The sequence below is a fragment of the Sycon ciliatum genome, chromosome 2 (assembly GCF_964019385.1).
Source record: "Sycon ciliatum chromosome 2, ocSycCili1.1, whole genome shotgun sequence".
In the NCBI taxonomy this organism is placed as follows: Eukaryota; Metazoa; Porifera; class Calcarea; order Leucosolenida; family Sycettidae; genus Sycon; species Sycon ciliatum.
In genome coordinates, this window is record NC_088644.1 from 50124027 (window position 1) to 50142582 (window position 18556).

An 18556-nucleotide genomic window follows, 5' to 3' on the forward strand; every position below is an offset into this window, starting at 1 on the left:
AATCGTTACGTTATAGGTTTTTTCGTTAGGGACTTTGAAAACCCACGTTTTGGTGATTTTGAATAACTTGCCGCTGTGAGTACGCACTACGCAGTTGCCAGGGGCATAGTCCATATCCTGAAGGTCAATTGCCTTCAAAACTGCCATGTTTTGGAGCTACCCTTTCACCCCTGGAAATTTGTTCGTATTGTGAAGTAATAGCTTGTGGAAAAAAGAGAGCGAATTTGTTGGTAGACTGCCACATTGCAGCTGGCGCCGTGCAGCAGGACTTTTGCCAGCACCCTCGTGACGTTGCAGATATGTGGCTTGATTATTGTAGTTGACGTTGATTTAGTGACTTTGGCAAGTTTGAGTCGTGTCAAGAAGTGAGGTAGGATTCAGTACTAGGCAGTAGTGGAACGTGAGTGGTAGTCTTTGCCGGTTTCTGAGGGTATCCAGGATTTGGTGTGCAGCGCCACTGGAAAACAGGTGGAGAACAAAAGGAAACGAGGAAAAGGACAAAACATAGGGGATGTAGGGACGACGTGCTGATGTGCTGGGAGCAACTCAACCGACCAGAGGTCTCGGCATCAGCGTTGCAACTAGGCATCGAAAAATGGGTGGGGGTTGCACAAGAACAACTGCAAAACAAAGAGAAGCTAGAGAATACCACAAAAATAATAACTTGGTGCGAAATAATAAGAAGAAAATAATGACGCCCCAAAGCGCTAAATACGAAATTAAGAAAAAGAAAAATCATAAACCACAGTCATTGCGCTAAAGCTGCACCAAATAATAATTTAAATTATAACTAAACCGGGTGGAAAACCAAGAAATTATAACAAGCAAAACAAGCTAAATAAAAAATTAATAATAAAAAATTAACTAATAAAAGGTAAATGAAGCCCAATATCACCAGCATAGCCGAACCAAGGAACACGACCCGTGCCATAATCAAGAGTTCATCCGTAGAAGTCGGTAGCCATCAGCCAGTGTTGGTGCGTGAGGTACTTATGGACATCTCCTTTGAACGTATGGAGCCGCTTCAAGCTGAGTGGAGCCCTTACAATTTCTCTTGGCAAGCTGTCGTACTGAGATGACAGAAAACGGGAAAGAGCTTGCTGTGGACTTCCCAGCACTGGATGTTGTATGAAAGGTACGACCTCGTAGCACGTGCTAAACCTAAAAATATTAATTTACTTTGGTCTGTGGGAGTCTGTGAGAGAACGCCCACTCGTTCCGTTGTGAAAGATTCCAGGGCCACGTTGAGGAGCTCTATCCCACCCCCCATGGCTGCTTCTGGACTTGTTTTAGGTTTGGGACTCGCGCACGGACTGAATGGGCACGAAAATGTGAAAAAATTGTAAATGCATGTGTTTGGCTCCTGGGTGGCTCGCTCACCGTGGCACTATGGCGGAAATTTGAGTTTTTCCGGCCTGGAAAGCCTGTCAGTGAGGCGCAAGAACTTGTAAATCATGGCCTGAGGGCCACCATAGTGGCAGTAGTGTGTGGTCAAAATTTCACTCAAATCCATTGAGAAAAAAAAGTTACGGTCAATTGAATGCCATATGAAATTTATGGGTAGGCTGCCCCCTTAATCCATCATTAATCGGTGGCGCTACACCTTTCCGGCACCGTCCCACGCAAGCACACATATCTGAGCAATGGGTTAACAGATTCTTATAAAAATTTCAGCATTTACTCCTTGGATATACCCGTTGCAGAAACAGCAAACATAAAGCCAAAGATGCCATCTATCTAGTGTTGGCATACATGTGACGGATCTGTTCGCAAAATCTGCCGAAAGGTTCGCCTGTAACCACAATATAGAAGACCATGCGTCCTATGCATAAAATGAGTGCCACTGCAGTGTCTCACGCACACACACATGGCAAGACATTGAACCAAAGAAAGGGGACATCAGCAAAACAAGCCAGCAAGTGGAGGAGATTGAAAAAAAAGAACGATAAGCGCAAAAAATAACAAAAAGGTTTGACCTCTGCTATCATGAGCATATGAAGAGCAACCCTCTGAAACTTCGGTTCGATGTCTAGCTAATGCTTCACAGATTTCAAAAATGTATACTTTGCTGGGTCTGCAGGCCACGATTATCTCAGTAGCCTGGTTAAGAGTTTTGGTAATAGCCAAAAAAGGGGAAAAATTGCAGTATAATGCATGTATTTACAATCTGTGTCCACCACGCCAGCTACTTTTTATAAGGCCCCAGTCTCATAGGTGAGACCTTTGTCATCAACAGTCTGCTCCTCCACACCCTACCTCACTCTCCTTCGCCTCTGCCTTGCACTCTTCACTTCATCTGAGGATTTCCTGGCTGCATTCTTGGCTTGCTCACGGTCCAACTTCTCAAGCGCTGTCCGCGTGTAGTGACCAGCTGTCAGGCCCATCGGATCAAGAATCTCCTCCAAGGCCTTGTTCTTCTCGTTGAAGCAAGCAGTGGCTATGGCAACAGCTGTCTGGACAGTCCTTGACAAGCAAAAGCCAGTCTTTGGACAAATCTGCCAAATGAGGCCATTGATGCACTCGTTCCGATTCTGAGTAGCGCCACGCAAGCATTTCTCGAGACGTTGCCTCTCAGTCAGCCGCAAGTACACAGGCTGGTCCAGGGGGCAGAACTGATGCTGCGGCTTGTCATCTGTTGAACACACAATGCATAACCAATGCCCATATCGTGCGTGCCATGCCTTGCAGGTCATTGCCATGTCCACGTACGTTGGCAGTATACTGCTCCTTGCAGATCTCATGTTTGCTCAGCTTCCTCTGAAATATTGTGCACTGCTGGCAGTGACGGGAGAGGACTTCATAGTCGATGACTTTGCCAGTATCCCACGAGATGGCAAGAAACGCTCCATGTAGGGAGGTAAAGCCGCTTCGCATCCACGTTCCGTCGTAAGTGACCGCAATATCAGGGGAAGACGCCAACTCTTTGGCATTCGCAGCTGCACACTCATGCTGCTGGTGGCAACAAATCTACCGGCCTTTGCTAGTACCTTGGTGTGCTTCTGGTATGCAGAGACATTCATGGGTGCAGGCGTATTCATCACAGTGCAGAATTTCACAAGGGATGCCCACGTCCTATCCATGTCATTGCAGTAGCCGGCTTTCTGTTCACATCCCAGCAGTGCCCAGTCTTCTTGGACATAGCTTCACGGCTTTCAGCCTCGCAGCTGTCACGGGCCAGCGATAGAGTTGAATCCAATCCTTCACGACGTACTTCACATAGTGTAAGGGTGCCATGGCACGCTGAGCAACAGGCACTATCAGCAAGTAAATTTTGTAAACATTCTAAATAAATAATTCGGCTCCCGGTCGTCAGGTAATCATCATGGTCATCTCCAGAGCTGTCGCTGTCACTGCCACTAGATGTCTCACTCTCACCAGAATTAGACTGTTGAACTTTGGCATCATCCCTATCTTCTGGCAACACAGAAGAGTCCTCTGCCACGACAATTTTCGTAATTTCACTCGACAATTAAATTATTTAGCGCATTGATTTCCATGGAATTTGCGCTTCTTTGGACGACCAGGACGGCCTACGTATTGCCTCTTGCCCATAGTGATCAAAGGAGGTTCCACAAAACAGATGAAAGCCAACAAAGCAGCTAAACTGATAAAGAGCTACAGTTTGGAGATTGCTGAGATTGGAGATTGCTGGTATAAAAATATTTACCAAAAATTTGAAGTACGACATGCGCACTGTGTGTGGTGACATGCGCACTGGCACTGCTGATGCCGATGGGGATGTCAGCTCTGCGTGGGACGCAGCAAGGTAAAACCAGGGAGATGTTCAGCCTTTCCGCGAAGTTTCATCGCTAAAATGCCAGCGAAATCAAAGTTACACGCAAAACATGTGTAATGTAAATTCTACTGCGTTAAAATTTGAATTTTTTGAATTTACAATTACTATTTTTGACAATAGCGGCCTTTGAAAGTCCATATCTTAAAAACTACTGAAGCAATTCACTTCAGGATGTGCGGTTGGGACCTACCCGGAGGATCTGGAAGCGAAAATGGGGTCCAAATTCGATTTTTGACCCTCTGAAAGGTGCCAGAAAGGTGAAGCGCCACCTTTAAGTTAAACATTAATCGAAAGGTGAAAATCCACAATCATTCCAACCCTACCTGAGCCCAGTATATTCCAATTTTGCAGCCAATATTCAAACAATGAGCTGATTTGTCAGCCGAATCTGATGAATTTTGGTCATTTTTTGGGCCGAGTGAAAAGCCCATCAGGCGATAAAATCGCGATTTGGGGAAAGCCTAGAGCACGGTGATGCATTCTGAGTTTCTTTATTTTCGATGTGCTCTTGATGACTGTGTTGCAGAATGACCGTGGCAGCATGCCATGCTACTTGGAGTCTCAGCTAATGGGGTGTATCAAGCCGTTCTGCCCATTCAAGCTTTTGAAGCTCCGTCCTGCTGCACCTCTGCAAACTGGCCAAGTACAACCCACTACGACTGCACCCCAAGGAAATCCTGTCAAAGGTAAGCATTTCCTGTTTGCTGTAAGACTGTACTTAGCCCTCGTGCACAATAATAGCGTGTGTATGAGGTAATTTTTTTATGTATATAGAAATCTGCACGGCAAAATGGCTGCTACACTGCTGTTAGTTGTATGAAGCAAGAAGGCCCATTCCACCTGAAATATTAGGAAAATCAAAAAAACATGTTATATGTCCTTGGTACGGAAAGGGCTGCGGGAGGTCCGTTTTACCGGTTACTTGCGTACTCTTGCTCACGGTGAAAGCAAGGCCCATTTCACCTGAAATATTAGGAAAATCAAACAAACCGGTTATACGTCCTTGGTACGGAAAGGGCTGCGCGTGTTGCGTTTTACCGGTTACTTGCGTACTCTTGCTCATGGTGAACGCAATGTTGCTGGATGCGGCGTATCTATACTGCTTGCCATGCATCAAGACAATCCATCATTGATGCTAACCCTTACTGTCCTATCTACTCTGCAGCTGGACCAGCGCAGGTGCTTCCACCTGATTTCAAGTTGCTGATAACCATACCTGGTGACAGCAGTGCACAGCGCAGCCCTACCATCCGGACTATTGGCAATTCTCAAGAAAGACTGCGACACGCCCCAACACAAGGGGTTGCCACCGACTCAACTGCCGCTGACTCCAGAATGGATATGAGAAGAGCAACTCGAGCCAAAAGCCGATACCATTTGGTTCATGCTCGCGATCATCCAAATCAACAGCATAGATTTGGACCTGCAAGGCATGGTCCAATTCGTTTGTTACAAACGAAAAGGGCAGCATTTGTTCAGCAAAAAGACCAAACGAAGCCATTAGCCAAACGACGCTGGCCTGAGGTACTACAACCGTGAAAATTCATTGGTATATCAATGAATGAGTTGTGTGTGCGTGTATGTGTATGTGTATGTGTGTGTGTGTCCCATATGGTGCAGTGGTATGTGCAGCGATTTCCAATCGATAGGTTGGGGGTTCGATTCCCGACGAATATGGTCACACGCGTCTTTCTTCTCTTTCTCAGACTCTTCCTGACTTTTCTTTCATTCTCCTGGGTGGTTACCAACAGACAGTGCATGCCGGAGGGTGTGGTGTGATGTGTGTGCGGGAAAAACATGAAAAAGACCAAAAATAGGGATTCACTGGCCCGAAAAAATCACTTCAAATAGCTGTATGGTGTCGGCCAGGCTGAATAGTGACGGGCAATTCTTCAGCCTTGCAAGCTGTTGAATGGTGCAATCCCAGCACAAGTTGCTGTGGCTTCTGCCGTAGCATTGCTATCATCCCCTTCGTCGATGGGCGTCTAAGGTCAAAGTTGTGTGTGTGTGTGTGTGTGTGTGTGTGTATGTGTGTGTGTGTGTATATGTGTGTGACTGGGTGTAACTGTGTGTGATGTGTGTCGGTCTGTCTGTGTCTGTCTGGCTGCCTGTAACTGTCACCGCATGCATGCACCAATATGCTTGCTTCTTATAGTGGCATTGCCTTCATTTATGAAAAGGAAATATTTCATTTTTGCAGACATAAATCTAGAGCACAACTTGCTAATCCTTTCTTTCTGACGGACACATGCAAGGATATGTATGTCCTGGTGCTGAAAGTTAACAGAGTCATATGCCATCCTTTTTGTTGACGACTTTGGCGGTGTCCTTTGAGGATCCCGGTCGTTTCACCCTTTATCTTTTAGTTGCAGAACTTCAACCTCACTGGCGGTTACTTTGCAAAATTAATTTTGCGTTCTTGAGTTCCTGTGTAAACGTGTATGCATCTCTTCCTCTCTGTGTGTGGCTGATTTGGGTGCTTATTGAACCTTTAAATGTCGTCAGGTGTTCTTTTTCTTCTTGCCGGTGGTACGTGGCTCTGTGCCTGTCCTGTTTATGTTGCTTTTCATTGCAGGTGGAAGTTAAGGCGGAAACATTCAAAGTTCAGTCGCTGAATAAAATTGGTCATACAAATTGTTTCAACAAGAAGCTTCTGTCAATGCCATCTTCATTTGCTCAGAGGCAGACATCATCATCTGCTCAAAGGCAGACACTACCATCGTGCCCTCTTCAGTCCAGTGGGCTGTCCGTCAAGGAGCTAAGAGCCAAAGGCCTTTCCAAGCAACAGCAGCTCCAGCAGCAGCGTCAGCAGGACACAGAACAAGAACAGAGAAGAGAACCCTGGGCTAAGGTGCATGCCAACACCAAGCCACTGCCTGTAAAAGCAACCCAAAAGGTACTACTTGCTAACATGTATAATTAGTAACTATTGCAGTACCACCAATGCTACTGACCACACCAGTGCACAACACTACAAGACCAAACTTTGCACCAAACTTCAAAGTGAAGCTTGCATGTGCACCACTAATAATTTTGTGCATGGCTTGCTTTCTTCATTTTTTTTCCGGAAAGGTGCCATTAGTTCTTTGCGCCAGTTATGTGTCAAATAAAGCTCACAACTTCATTCATTGCTTTAAGGTGCGTCGTCATAATGTCCTGCGGATTATGGTTTACGTGTTGCACTGTCTTTTTAATTCATCAGCCAATGCCAGGCCTCTCAGCTGTTTTAGCTGTCTTTTTCTCTCTGTCTCTATCTCTCTCTCTTTCTCTCTCTCTCTCTGTCCCTATTTCTCTCTCTCTTTCTCTCGCTCTCTCACTATCTCCTTCTCTCTCTCTCTCTCGCTCTCTCTGTTGTCATTCTTCTGACTGCTCCATAGCCTGGTGATGTTCCAGCGACCCCACCAGCGTCCACCGCTGCTGGTCTTCACATCAAGTCTTTAGATGAAATCCGTGCTGAGAAACGCAAGCACCATGAGACCACTAGTGACAGCACTATATCTGCAGCAGGCACCTGTCAAAGGAGACCGGCCGATAGTCAGTCTTCCACTATTCAAAGGAGACCGGCCGATTCAACCAGCAAGGAATCCACATCAGTAGTTGTCAGTTCAGCAGGCAAGAGTGTATGTAGTTCAGTACTGAGTACTGCACCTACCAAGAGTTCCACTCGAGCGGTAACACCTGCTAAGATAACAAGACTCAGCAGTCATTCTTCTGGTAAGTTGTATTGCTAATGCATGCTGGTATTAGAAATGTGCGTGAAGACGTTAATTTCGATCTGTTGTTCTTTCCTGTGCTTTTCTTAAGCGATACCTTTCTCTGGTTGTTTATTTGTGTGGCCTGGCTTGGTATTTACTGTATGGTCTTTGGGATATGTGCTACACCTCTCGTTACATTCGGATAGTGAGTCCTGCTTCATTCTCGTGTGGCAAGACCATTTGCTTCAACACGGCTGCAGTGTGCTACAATACAGTTTAAGGGCTTTGCAAATAGTTAACGCTATTCCTGACGGAGGGGTTGGTAGTAGGTGATCTTGCGTGTATGATATGTATGTTCCAGCATTCTATGGCTAATGGGATGCTATAATCTGGCTTGATCCATTGTAAATATAATTATTAAATAATTATAAATGCTTGCTTCTTCATCTGCACTATTCAGCTAAGAAGGAAAGCCCAGCCACTAAGAAGGTGTCCCAAAGTGAAGGAAGTGAAGTTCCTTCCACTGCTGATACTACTACTATGAAGTCCGATGCCAAGTCTGAATTTGATTGGTAAGTGCTTGTTACGGGCTAATTCTCATCACACTGTGCCTTACATGCCATGCGTTAATGTGTCCGAGTTTTCACACTGCACATTTTTGGATTCATGGCGCGAATTGAATTTGCATGGATTCAGCGGATTGAATTTTCCGTATTTTATAGGCAACTGTATGGTGGGTCTGACTTACTCATCTCCGACCGCTTTAGAAGCTGCATCTGCACCTTGATCCTTGAGGGTGATTCGGTTCCTATGGTTGTGAACATTTCAGTCTACCTGAGTACCATGCTAGACGTAATTTTTCTTTTAATATTCCGTCATTTTTGGGATTTAATTATAAACATGAGTGGTTCAGTTATTACTACTGCAGTCACAACATGGTAGTTAGAGTATATCACATCCAAGACATTCCCATAGCAGTATCTGAATGTCCCTTCGTATTGTCTTACCGGCTGTAGATAACTTCTTATTCTTTTGACTGTTCTAGGCTCGATGACATCAACCTGCTGGATGACGATGCATTTGAGAAAGCGATGAAGGAATTTGTTGGTGACGTAACCTACGTCGACTTGAATAAGCCAGATCTTGACGAAACAGTCAACAGCGAAGATCTACTCCTGGAAGCGGAGCTGATGATTTAGACTAAGAGAAATTTTGTGTATTGTCAGAGTGCACAGTGTGCTCCTGATTTGCCATGCCTACATCATGCCCAATCGCCTTTGGGGATATACACCCGGTTTTTTCCCTCTCTACTGCGTCCGTCGGCGCGAGGGTTTTTTCCCGGCTGGCTCGGTCCAGGAAAATTAACCTGACGGCCCCAAGTGGTTTTGCATCATGCCCTATTTCAGCTATCCGCTGGCACACGTATTTGGGCATCTTCGGCTAATGCTTGATTATATTACTCATAATGCTTTGAGCGCTGCTCGTTATATCAGCATAATGTTATATCAGCATAATGCTAATTTGAATGCTCGCTTTTCACTTTCTCGCAGGCTGTGTTGCGCAGAATCATGTGCCAACCTTCACTACATGTATATTGCATTGTCATTTCATTCAGTACAATGCGCCCATATAATTATGGTCATATTTTCGACAACGCTGCTCAAACTTGATATGAATCAACTCACCTACTCCGAAGCCACATTCTGCCAGGCTGCAATGGGTTCTGAGACAGCCCGGAAGTTGACGTTGCTTTGAAGGATGCTAAGGAACGTTGAGTTCCCAGCTCCTAGACAGCAGAATACCAAATTGGAATGAGTATAGCTCAGACAAAGAACTGAGAGGAGAGAGTAATCAGTAATGCTAGATCAATAAGATACAGTCATGCTTACCAATATTACCCTCGATCGCTATTGACTCGTGGGCTGCATGCGTAGGCCTAATGAGAACGGAATACAGTAAAACCTGTCAAGGCGACCACCTGTTCTAGAAGACCACTGCAACAAGAACCCAGGGGTGATATTTCCAGTTATTTTACCCTGGATAAGGCGACCACCTGGTGACAGAGACCACATATTGAAGGTCCCTTGACCGGTCGTGATAGACAGGTTTCACTGTGCAAATCCTAGCAAGCCGGCTACTCGGAAGGCGGCCACCTGTTCTAGAAGACCACTGCAACCAGGACCAATGGGTGCTATTTCCAGTCAATTGACCCTGGATAAGGCGACCACCTGGTGACAGATACCACATTTTAAAGTTCCCTTATTTGGTCGTGTTAGACAGGTTTCACTGCTAGGCATCGAAGGCTAATGCTACCATTATAAGTAGAATTATATACTTGTATTAGTAAACTAGCACTGCCCAGCATTAAAGCGGAATAATTGCAGCAAACTGGCATTATGGGTGCTTTTGATGCCAACAACTGAACTAACAGATTAGCGAAAACTGGTCGCAGGTGCAATCCACAACCGTCGGAGGCGTGGTGTCTCCAGCGTCATCTGAATCATGGTCCACATATATTCCCCTCTATCTAGCTATATCCAGCACTCCTACAATCTACACACATGTACATGTATGTACCTGTAGGTCAACATGGCATGCTTATCCAATAGGCGAAAATCTCGTAACTGGCAATGATGACTGTGATTGTGTTTTTGCGCCGGTCAAAATGCTACATTATTGTTGCAAGCTAGTCAGTCGAATTCTAACTTTGGGGCTCATAATATGGCCGAATTTGGACATTTTCTTAATCGATCGAAAATCCGATTAGGCGAAAACATTGGATTGCCTAGTCCTCAGTACATGGTGGATGGCATGCACAATGCTCTGCTGCCGATGCTGGTTGATAAACTAAATCCATTTTTACTTCCCGGTACCAATGCACAAAATGCCCATCATTATCATCATCATTATCATCATCATCATCACCATCTGTATGAAGTCGCAATGTTCCATCAACGTGTCGAAACAGGACAAGAGGTGTCGCTGCCCCTCCTGGTTTCGGAGCTGGCGCTTCCTACAGCCAGAGCTATGGTCTGAGTGGCAGCGCTAATGTCGGCGCTATTATTAACAGCCGACCTGATAGTCTGGGTGGTGATAGCTCAGCGCTTCAGCCTGCCAGACATGGTCATGGTGTGACTAGCGACCATGACCGAGGTGCTGACTGGCACAATCAGCCCCCTGCATGGCTGAGGAGAGTGTACACCAGCAGTGAAAATTCTGAGCCTCAAACACAGCGCTATGGAGTACATGAAATTTCATCTTCGTCAGCACCAGCGTCTTCGCCAGCGTCAACACCAAGCCAGGACATGCCACCGCTAGTGGCTACGGCACCTTCAGTTGATTTGCTGGGGAGTCAGGCTAACTCTGTGCCCGATCCACCTCCGGAGAGAGTTTCCTCCAACCGTTCTAGCCAGTCGGGCCCGTCGGGACCTGCACCTCGGCTAGATCCGCCCAGCCCAGCAATCAGTTCTGCGTTTGACGAGGTTGTACATTGGAGGAAGAGATTTTCAAGATTCCAACAGGGTCCGTTGGAAAGGATTTTGTCAACCTCATTGCCGCAAAACTTCGCAGTTTCGTTGACTCGGCAGGCAGCAATGCGAGTGCTATGTATAATCTGTCGGTCTTGCCATCGTTGATGTTGCAGGTGACTCACAGTAAGAGCAAAGCTAACGCTAACGCTGACCATCTTCAGAGGCGGATGGCTTTGTGGCGGGGCGTTGATTTGGATGCACTGCTTGCGGAGGGCCGTTGCCTGCAGGACACCTTGTTTCGCTCTAGGCCGGGTGGCGAGAGGCAAGGAGAGAGTGACAGAGCCCGCATGTTTGCTGAACACATGAGGAAGGGAAGAGTACACGATGCACTGCGCTCATTGGATAGCAGGAATGATGACAGTGGAGTGCTCAAAATAGACGACATGGTCACTCTGTCAGGGACCTTCTTCAGGAGAAGCATCCAGAGAGGCTGGCTGCCAGCCCGGAAGTCTTGTTGAGTGGACAGCCCCCCGAGGTGGACGGCATTCGATTTGACCCATTGACCCCGGATCTCCTCAAGTCTATCGCCGAGCACACAGAAGGCTCCGCTGGCCCTTCCGGCCTGGATGCTGCTGCCTGGCGCCGCATGTGTTTAGCGTTCAAAGGAGCCTCAACACGCCTTTGCAAAGCAATGGCCGATTGCGCCCGCTTGCTTGCGACCCGTGTCATACCATCGGAGGGCCTCATTCCATTTCTTGCTGGTCGGCTTATTGCACTGGACAAGAAGCCTGGGGTCCGCCCAATCGGGGTTGGCGAGGTGCTGAGGCGCATTGTTGCTAAGGCGGTACTTCGTGTCGCAGCCCCGGATATTGAGAAAGCCTGCGGATTTATCCAGAAGTGTGCGGGCCAACCAGCTGGGATAGAGGCGGCCGTGCATGCGGTGCAGCAGATTTACAATGAGGAGGAGACAGATGGAGTGCTGTTGGTGGATGCTCGCAATGCATTTAACAGCTTGAACAGAGAAGCGGCGCTACACAATGTCCAGCGGCTATGTCCTGCCCTCTCCAGCGTCATCATGAACTCCTATCAAACGGCTGCACGTTTATTTGTTGCAGGTGGAGGGGAAGTCAAGTCGAGTGAGGGAACCACTCAGGGCGACCCCCTCTCCATGGCCTTTTACGCAGTTGCCACCATACCGATCATCACTCGTCTCCAGGAGCAGCACACAACAGTCCGGCAGAGCTGGTATGCGGATGATTCCAGCGGAGCAGGTAGGCTGAGACAGATCCGGTTGTGGTGGGACAAGCTGCAGGCAATTGGACGGCGATACGGATACTTCACGAACTCCGAAAAGACCCGGCTCCTTTTCAAGCCAGAGCTGGAGCAGGAAGCACGCCAAGTGTTTGCCGAGACAGGGATCCGGATTGTCACGGGGAACTTGCGTTATCTCGGCTCCGAGATTGGATCGGAAGAGGCGGTCGCTGAAAGTGTGCAGCAACGGGTGGCGAAGTGGAAGGAAGAGCTGAAGAAGCTTACAGAGATTGCAAAAACGGAGCCACATGCTGCCTATGCTGCAATATCTCATGGTTTACGTGGTAGGTGGACCTACCTATTGCGTACAGTACCTTTCCCTGCACAATGCCTTACCGACCTTGACAAGGTGATCACGGAGGAGCTTCTACCTGCTCTAGCGGGCCGTGATTCCTTCCTACCAGAAGAATTGAACCTTCTCCGCCTGCCCTGTCGACTGGGGGGGATGGCCCTGCCGTGTTTTCAGCAAATGGGTACGGCAGAGCTCCGTGCGTCGAGATCTGTAACGGCCCTTCAGGTGGAGGAGATTGTACACCAGAATGATCAATACACCCATAACTCCACGGAGGATGTTCGCCAGGCAGCCCTAAGCGAGAAGACACGGCTAGCGCATGACCGTCGTCAGAGGGAGCAGAATGATTTCGTCACGATCAAGAGCAGTGCGTCCCCTGCCCTGGCTCGTCGGCTGGAGAGTTTATCCACGAAAGGCGTGTCGAGTTGGCTCGGGGTTTTGCCTCTGGCAGACCATGGTCTATCCAAGGGAGACGTCCGCGACGCTCTAGCTCTCCGCTATGGTTGGTCTCTCTTGGACACACCAGCGAGCTGTGTGTGTGGGGAGCCGTTCGACGCCACGCATGCGATGATTTGCCCCCGCGGAGGTTTCCCGACAATTCGCCACAATGAAGTAAGAGATATCGTGGAGGATCTTCTGACGGAGGTATGCTCAGATGTGGCAGTCGAGCCTGTACTTGCTCCGATCACAGGCGAGGTTATTTTATCGGCATCAACAAACACCGCGAACGACGCCCGAGCTAATGTCCGAGCTCGTGGGTTCTGGACCCGGGCTCAGAATGCGTTCTTCGATGTCCGGGTCTTCCACCGGGATGCAGCATAATACAAGAGCAAGCCCGTCAGTGATCTTCTGAAGCAACATGAGCGCCGCAAGAAGAGTGAGTATGCCGAGCGTATCAACAATGTCGACCGTGGTTCATTTACCCCTCTAGTCTTTACCACGGCGGGTTGTTGTGCTCCGGAGTGTACTGCATTCATTAAGCGGTTGTGTGCATTGCTGGCAACTGCCGATCGACCGTATGCCCAGCTAATGGCCTATGTGCGGTGTCGCTTGTCCTTCGCTTTGCTCAGGGCAGCCATAATGTGCATTCGCGGTGCACGTTCGGCCTACCATCGTCCAGTTAATGCGATGAGGGAGTTGGCCATTGTGAAGAGCGGCTTCTAAGCATGTGATTGAGTGGTCTCTGCATGTTGATCGGGTAGCGGAGTTCCATCACTGACACAGTGTGCGGGTATTGCATTATGAATTGGTTGAGTAGATAGTTCCGGAATTAATTCCGTGTTCGATATTGTTTATTTTTTACATATTTTATTTTATTTTATTCGTGTTCGATATTGAATTTTAATTTTAATTAATTTATTTTTTTACAAATATTGTTTTTATTCCATTTCACATTTTTTCATTCGTGTCGGGTTTAACTACTCACTGCACTGATACATGGTGATGATTGTGCTTTGCTTTGCCCGTAAAAGAGGCCTTCCCAAAGCAGAACTCGAGGAATTGCCCACCATAAGGTTTGTATGGTTCTGCCAATTTCACTGCTTTTCGAGCAGAATCTGCCACCTTTTCGAGCAGAATCCGCCGGTCCCTAGCTACGATCTCGCGGGCTACGGCCCGGGTCTACGACTCAGATATCAAATAAATCGATGATCACCATGGTGATCCTGTCCCACAGCCGAGAATCCTTGGCATTCTCCCGTCGTGTGAAAGGGCTATATTAGTTTAAGCTTGTCGCCGATTTCGGAGGGTTCCTTTGAGAATAGAGGGGTAAGCAGCAGCATTCGGCCTTGTCCAGATTCTTATCAACCACCACACCACAGTGACACCGCTGCGCTCTCCGGCCGACCTCAACACGTTGCCACAGCACACCATCAGCAAAACGACAATTCAGTTGTTACTCTGCTCCTTCAGATAGACAGCAGCTGTTTCGATCATCGGGATCTCGTCAGTGAAGGTTGATAATGTAGAATGGCTAACAAGACAGGGAAGCTTGGCTCGGCATTGTGAATCAATGCACTAACTTATCATGCTAAACAAAAATATATCTGCGCTTACTTGAATATCCTTTTGGTAAATAACATTCCGTACTTAATTAATAATTATTATATTCCTCATGCCTAGGCTCATGGTGGAATCGAGGTAGTTTTTCCCTGCAATAACAGAATGAAGAAGGTGTGTATGTCATGTGTTTCTCGTTTTCTCTAACTCTTTTGCCGACAGATGCTTTAGCCCCATGGGTGATCTCACCCATGGGGTACATGCGAGCTGTTATTATAATTAATATTATTATTATTATTAACAGATAGTGAACTTCACCCTTTTGTAGCAAAAACATAATGGCACATATTAGGCGCAAAAAGGGGGGAAACATAATGGCGCATCTTAGGCGCGAAGATTAAGGCCTGATGATCGAAACAGCTGCTGTCTGTCTGAAGGAGCAGAGTACCAACTGAAATGCCGTTTTGTTGATGGTGTGCTGTGGCAACGTGTTGAGGTCGGCCGGAGAGCGTAGAGGTGTGGCGTGGTAGTTGATAAGATTCCTTTGAGAATTGTCGAAAATCTACCAAAATAATGTTGTTGCAAAGTACGTTTACGAACGAATGATGTTGCTGTAAGCATGACCGCTCGGGCTCTCTTCTTCAGTACTTGTGTGGTACTAGTGCGTTGAGGTCGTGTGACTCGTGTCTTTTGACCTCATCTCAATTCGTGACAAACATTAACCATTAGGAAGATCGTTACTAGCAAAATACTACACTACAACGTACAGTTGTGGCCAATCTCTCTCTCTCTTTCTCTTTCTCTCTCCCTTTCTCTCTCTCTCTCTCTCTCACACACACACTCTCTCTCGCTCTCTCTCTCTCTCTCTCTCTCTCTCTCTCTCTCTCTCTCTCTCTCTCTCTTTCTCTCCAGCATATGACAGTCTGGCAAATACTGTATATACGTACTTGTATGCATTTCGTTCGGGGTTTCAATATCTCTTGAATAACTGTGAATGCACATATGTTGGGGTAAACAAAATCAAGATACCCACATTATGTTCTGCCTCTCGCTGTGCAGTATGGACCGCAGTTGTAAGCTCGCAGGTCCCTACTCAGTTTCCCTGTACTGTAGCATTAGCTTAACTTCGATGTGACCTTCCAATGCGACATTGCTGCTGGTATTACATTGCCGACTCGAGGAGAAGAATACTCATCCAGGAGCTGCAGATGGGGGTGGGATGGTGAGCGCAGTCTTCACAGCTTTCTGGCAATTAAGGTCATCTTGATCTTTCCGCCATGCCAGATAATAAATTTAATAATAAATTTCACGGTTCGCGTGAGACTCGGCTGGAAGCCGAGTTTTCCGCATCCGCCTTGGGAACGCCACCACCCTCTAGGATTAAAGGCGCAGAAGCAGCGCCTAAACGGTGGGAGGTGAGTAGATCAGTCCCACCACCAAGGGGTCAAAGACCGAAATCCCATCAGCTGCATCCATGTTACCCTCGTGCCAGGCCACGAGTTCCCAATTAACTGTGACTCGCAGCACGGCTCGAAAAATTCATTCCGCTTCCAAGCAGGACTTGAACCTGGTACCCTCTGTTTCTCAATCATGGTCTTAGACCATCCCACTATGCCTGCCAGATGATCAACACTATTGGAAACATCAGATATTGCAAACTTGTAAGCGGCTTGGTGAGGCTTCTTCCGTCTTTATGTTCAGTATCCCTTTACTGCTTCTATGACACTGATCAAGCCGATTAATGGATCTTAGCTTTCACCTTTTGCTCGTTACTGCGGCAATGTCGCTCCGAAGCATTTCAAAAGGCGTTTTGCCTTTTTGGCATCACGTTGGCATCATTACAAGGTGATAAACTCAGGCTTCACAAAACAACTTTCCAGTAGAGATGGTCAGAAACTCTTGAGGGGACTCCGTAAATCTAGCGGCAGGGCTGATACGCACCACCTTCGTAGATTATCCTTGACTCACTCTTGTCCTAGTTTGCGTTGACTTTCAGATCCGCTCAAATGATCTTCAGCGCGATATTCCCGCTCCTTTCGATTTTTAGAAATTTTTCTGGTTCAATTTCATCCCACTGTTCCGACTCTGCCACATTTTCAGCCATTTTGGCCCATTTCATATGACTTGCCGCCATCCCAACTACCTCCGTCATCATCCATACCTGGCCGCTCCTAGCCCTTTCCCAAAGGTGCTCGCCCTTTGTTCGCCCTTTTTTGCCCTTTTTGGAAAAGCCCGTTTCTTTCGCCCTAATTGCGTTTTTTCGGTGATTATCGCCCTTTTTGTGCTTTTTTAGCTGAAAAAGTGCTAAAATCTGTTAGCTCATGCATGCGATCACAGTTTCCGAGTGCTCGATGGGCCTTGGCACGCCGCTTTTCTGGAGGGCAACAAGTGTTAGTTGGTGAAGCTTGTACACAATGCTGTAAAAAGTGGGTTTTTTTGAACTAACTTCCTGTTTTGCCTTTCGTGGACCCATAAATGGAAGAGTGCGTATTCATTTCTCAACTTGGGTTCAGATCTGGACATGTATCATGGCTATGCTTCACTGAAAAACGAGCACTTTTTGCCTGTTTTCACTGAAAAAAGAGCATTTTTTGCATGTTTTCACTGAAAAAAGAGCACTTTTTCAGGATATTTTGAGGGACGCGAAAAGCACTAAGTGCGAATTAAAAGAGCACCTTTGGGAAAGGGCTAGCCGCTCCAGCTAAATCACGTGACGAGAACTAAAGTGGAAGGAAGATCTAGTAAGGTGACTAATATCACTTTTTTTTGTGAAAATAGCCATTTGTACGAGACATGACGTTTTCTCCAAGCCCTTCCTGCAAGGATCAACTCCTGGATCTCGACTTAGAGGAAGGCCCGCAACATCATGGATTTCTAACATTAAAAGTTGGACGGGTCTTCCCTTGCATGCTCTCTCTCATGCAGCACACGATAAAGTTGGATTCAGAGACATCATTCACAATTCTCTAGCTGATTAATGCCTCTACGATCACCTTGTGATTATGAGTTATACATACATACATACATACGGTGATGTTAACCGTTTTACAGTGGGAGTCAAACCTAGAAGGTAATGTAATACACTGTAGTAGCTACTGCAGTGGTAGCTGACTAGCTTGCAAGAATACTGTACTCTGTAGCATTTTGACCAGCGCAACAACACAATCACAGTCATCATTGTTGCCAGATTTTCGCCTAGTATTGGATAAGCATACCATGTTGAACCATGTTGAACCATGTTGAACCATGTTGAACCATGTTGAACCATGTTGAACCATGTTGAACCATGTTGAACCATGTTGAACCATGTTGAACCATGTTGAACCATGTTGAACCATGTTGGACCATGTTGAACCATGTTGAACCATGTTGAACCATGTTGAACCATGTTGAACCATGTTGAACCATGTTGAACCATGTTGAACCATGTTGAACCATGTTGAACCATGTTGAACCATGTTGAACCATGTTGAACCATGTTGAACCATGTTGAACCATGTTGAACCATGTTGAACCATGTTGAACCATGTTGAACCATGTTGAACCATGTTGACCTACAGGTACATACATGTACTTCAAGCATGTAGATTGTGGGAGTGCTGGATATAGCTAGATAGAGGGGAACAGATGGAGACCATGATTCATATGTTGCTGGAGACACCACGCCTCAGAGGGCTGCGGACTGCACCTGTGACCAGTTTTGGCTAGTCTGTTAGTTCAGTAGTCGGCATCAAAAGCACCCATAATGCCAGTTGGCTGCAATTAGGCCACTTTTATGCTCGGCACTGCTAGTTTACTAAAACCAGCATATAATTCTACTGATAATGGTAGCATTACTTGCATACTGGTATTAGTTTAGTCCCACAATCTGCGATAAAATGATCAGCTGTAGCACCTACTCCACTTTTATGTTTATGTATCTATGTCATTCCGATCTTCCCAAGTTGTACAATGTACTGTTGAGATACCGAATTCAAATAAATCAATACCATAC

General features: G+C 46.7%; 1 protein-coding gene across 2 annotated transcripts in view; it reads left to right on the plus strand.

Moving 5' to 3' along the window:
• Positions 1 to 9166, plus strand: part of LOC135810351 (zinc finger CCCH domain-containing protein 11A-like) — a 126406-nt gene extending 117240 nt beyond the window's left edge. For both annotated transcript variants that reach the window (XM_065323842.1, XM_065323840.1), the window contains 6 exons: positions 4323 to 4482; positions 4962 to 5320; positions 6372 to 6692; positions 7174 to 7510; positions 7952 to 8063; positions 8537 to 9166. In XM_065323842.1, coding sequence (XP_065179914.1) covers positions 4323 to 4482; positions 4962 to 5320; positions 6372 to 6692; positions 7174 to 7510; positions 7952 to 8063; positions 8537 to 8690 — 1443 coding nt within the window. In that variant the 3' untranslated portion in view covers positions 8691 to 9166. The remainder of the gene's footprint in view (positions 1 to 4322; positions 4483 to 4961; positions 5321 to 6371; positions 6693 to 7173; positions 7511 to 7951; positions 8064 to 8536) is intronic.
• Positions 9167 to 18556: the final 9390 nt, after the last annotated feature.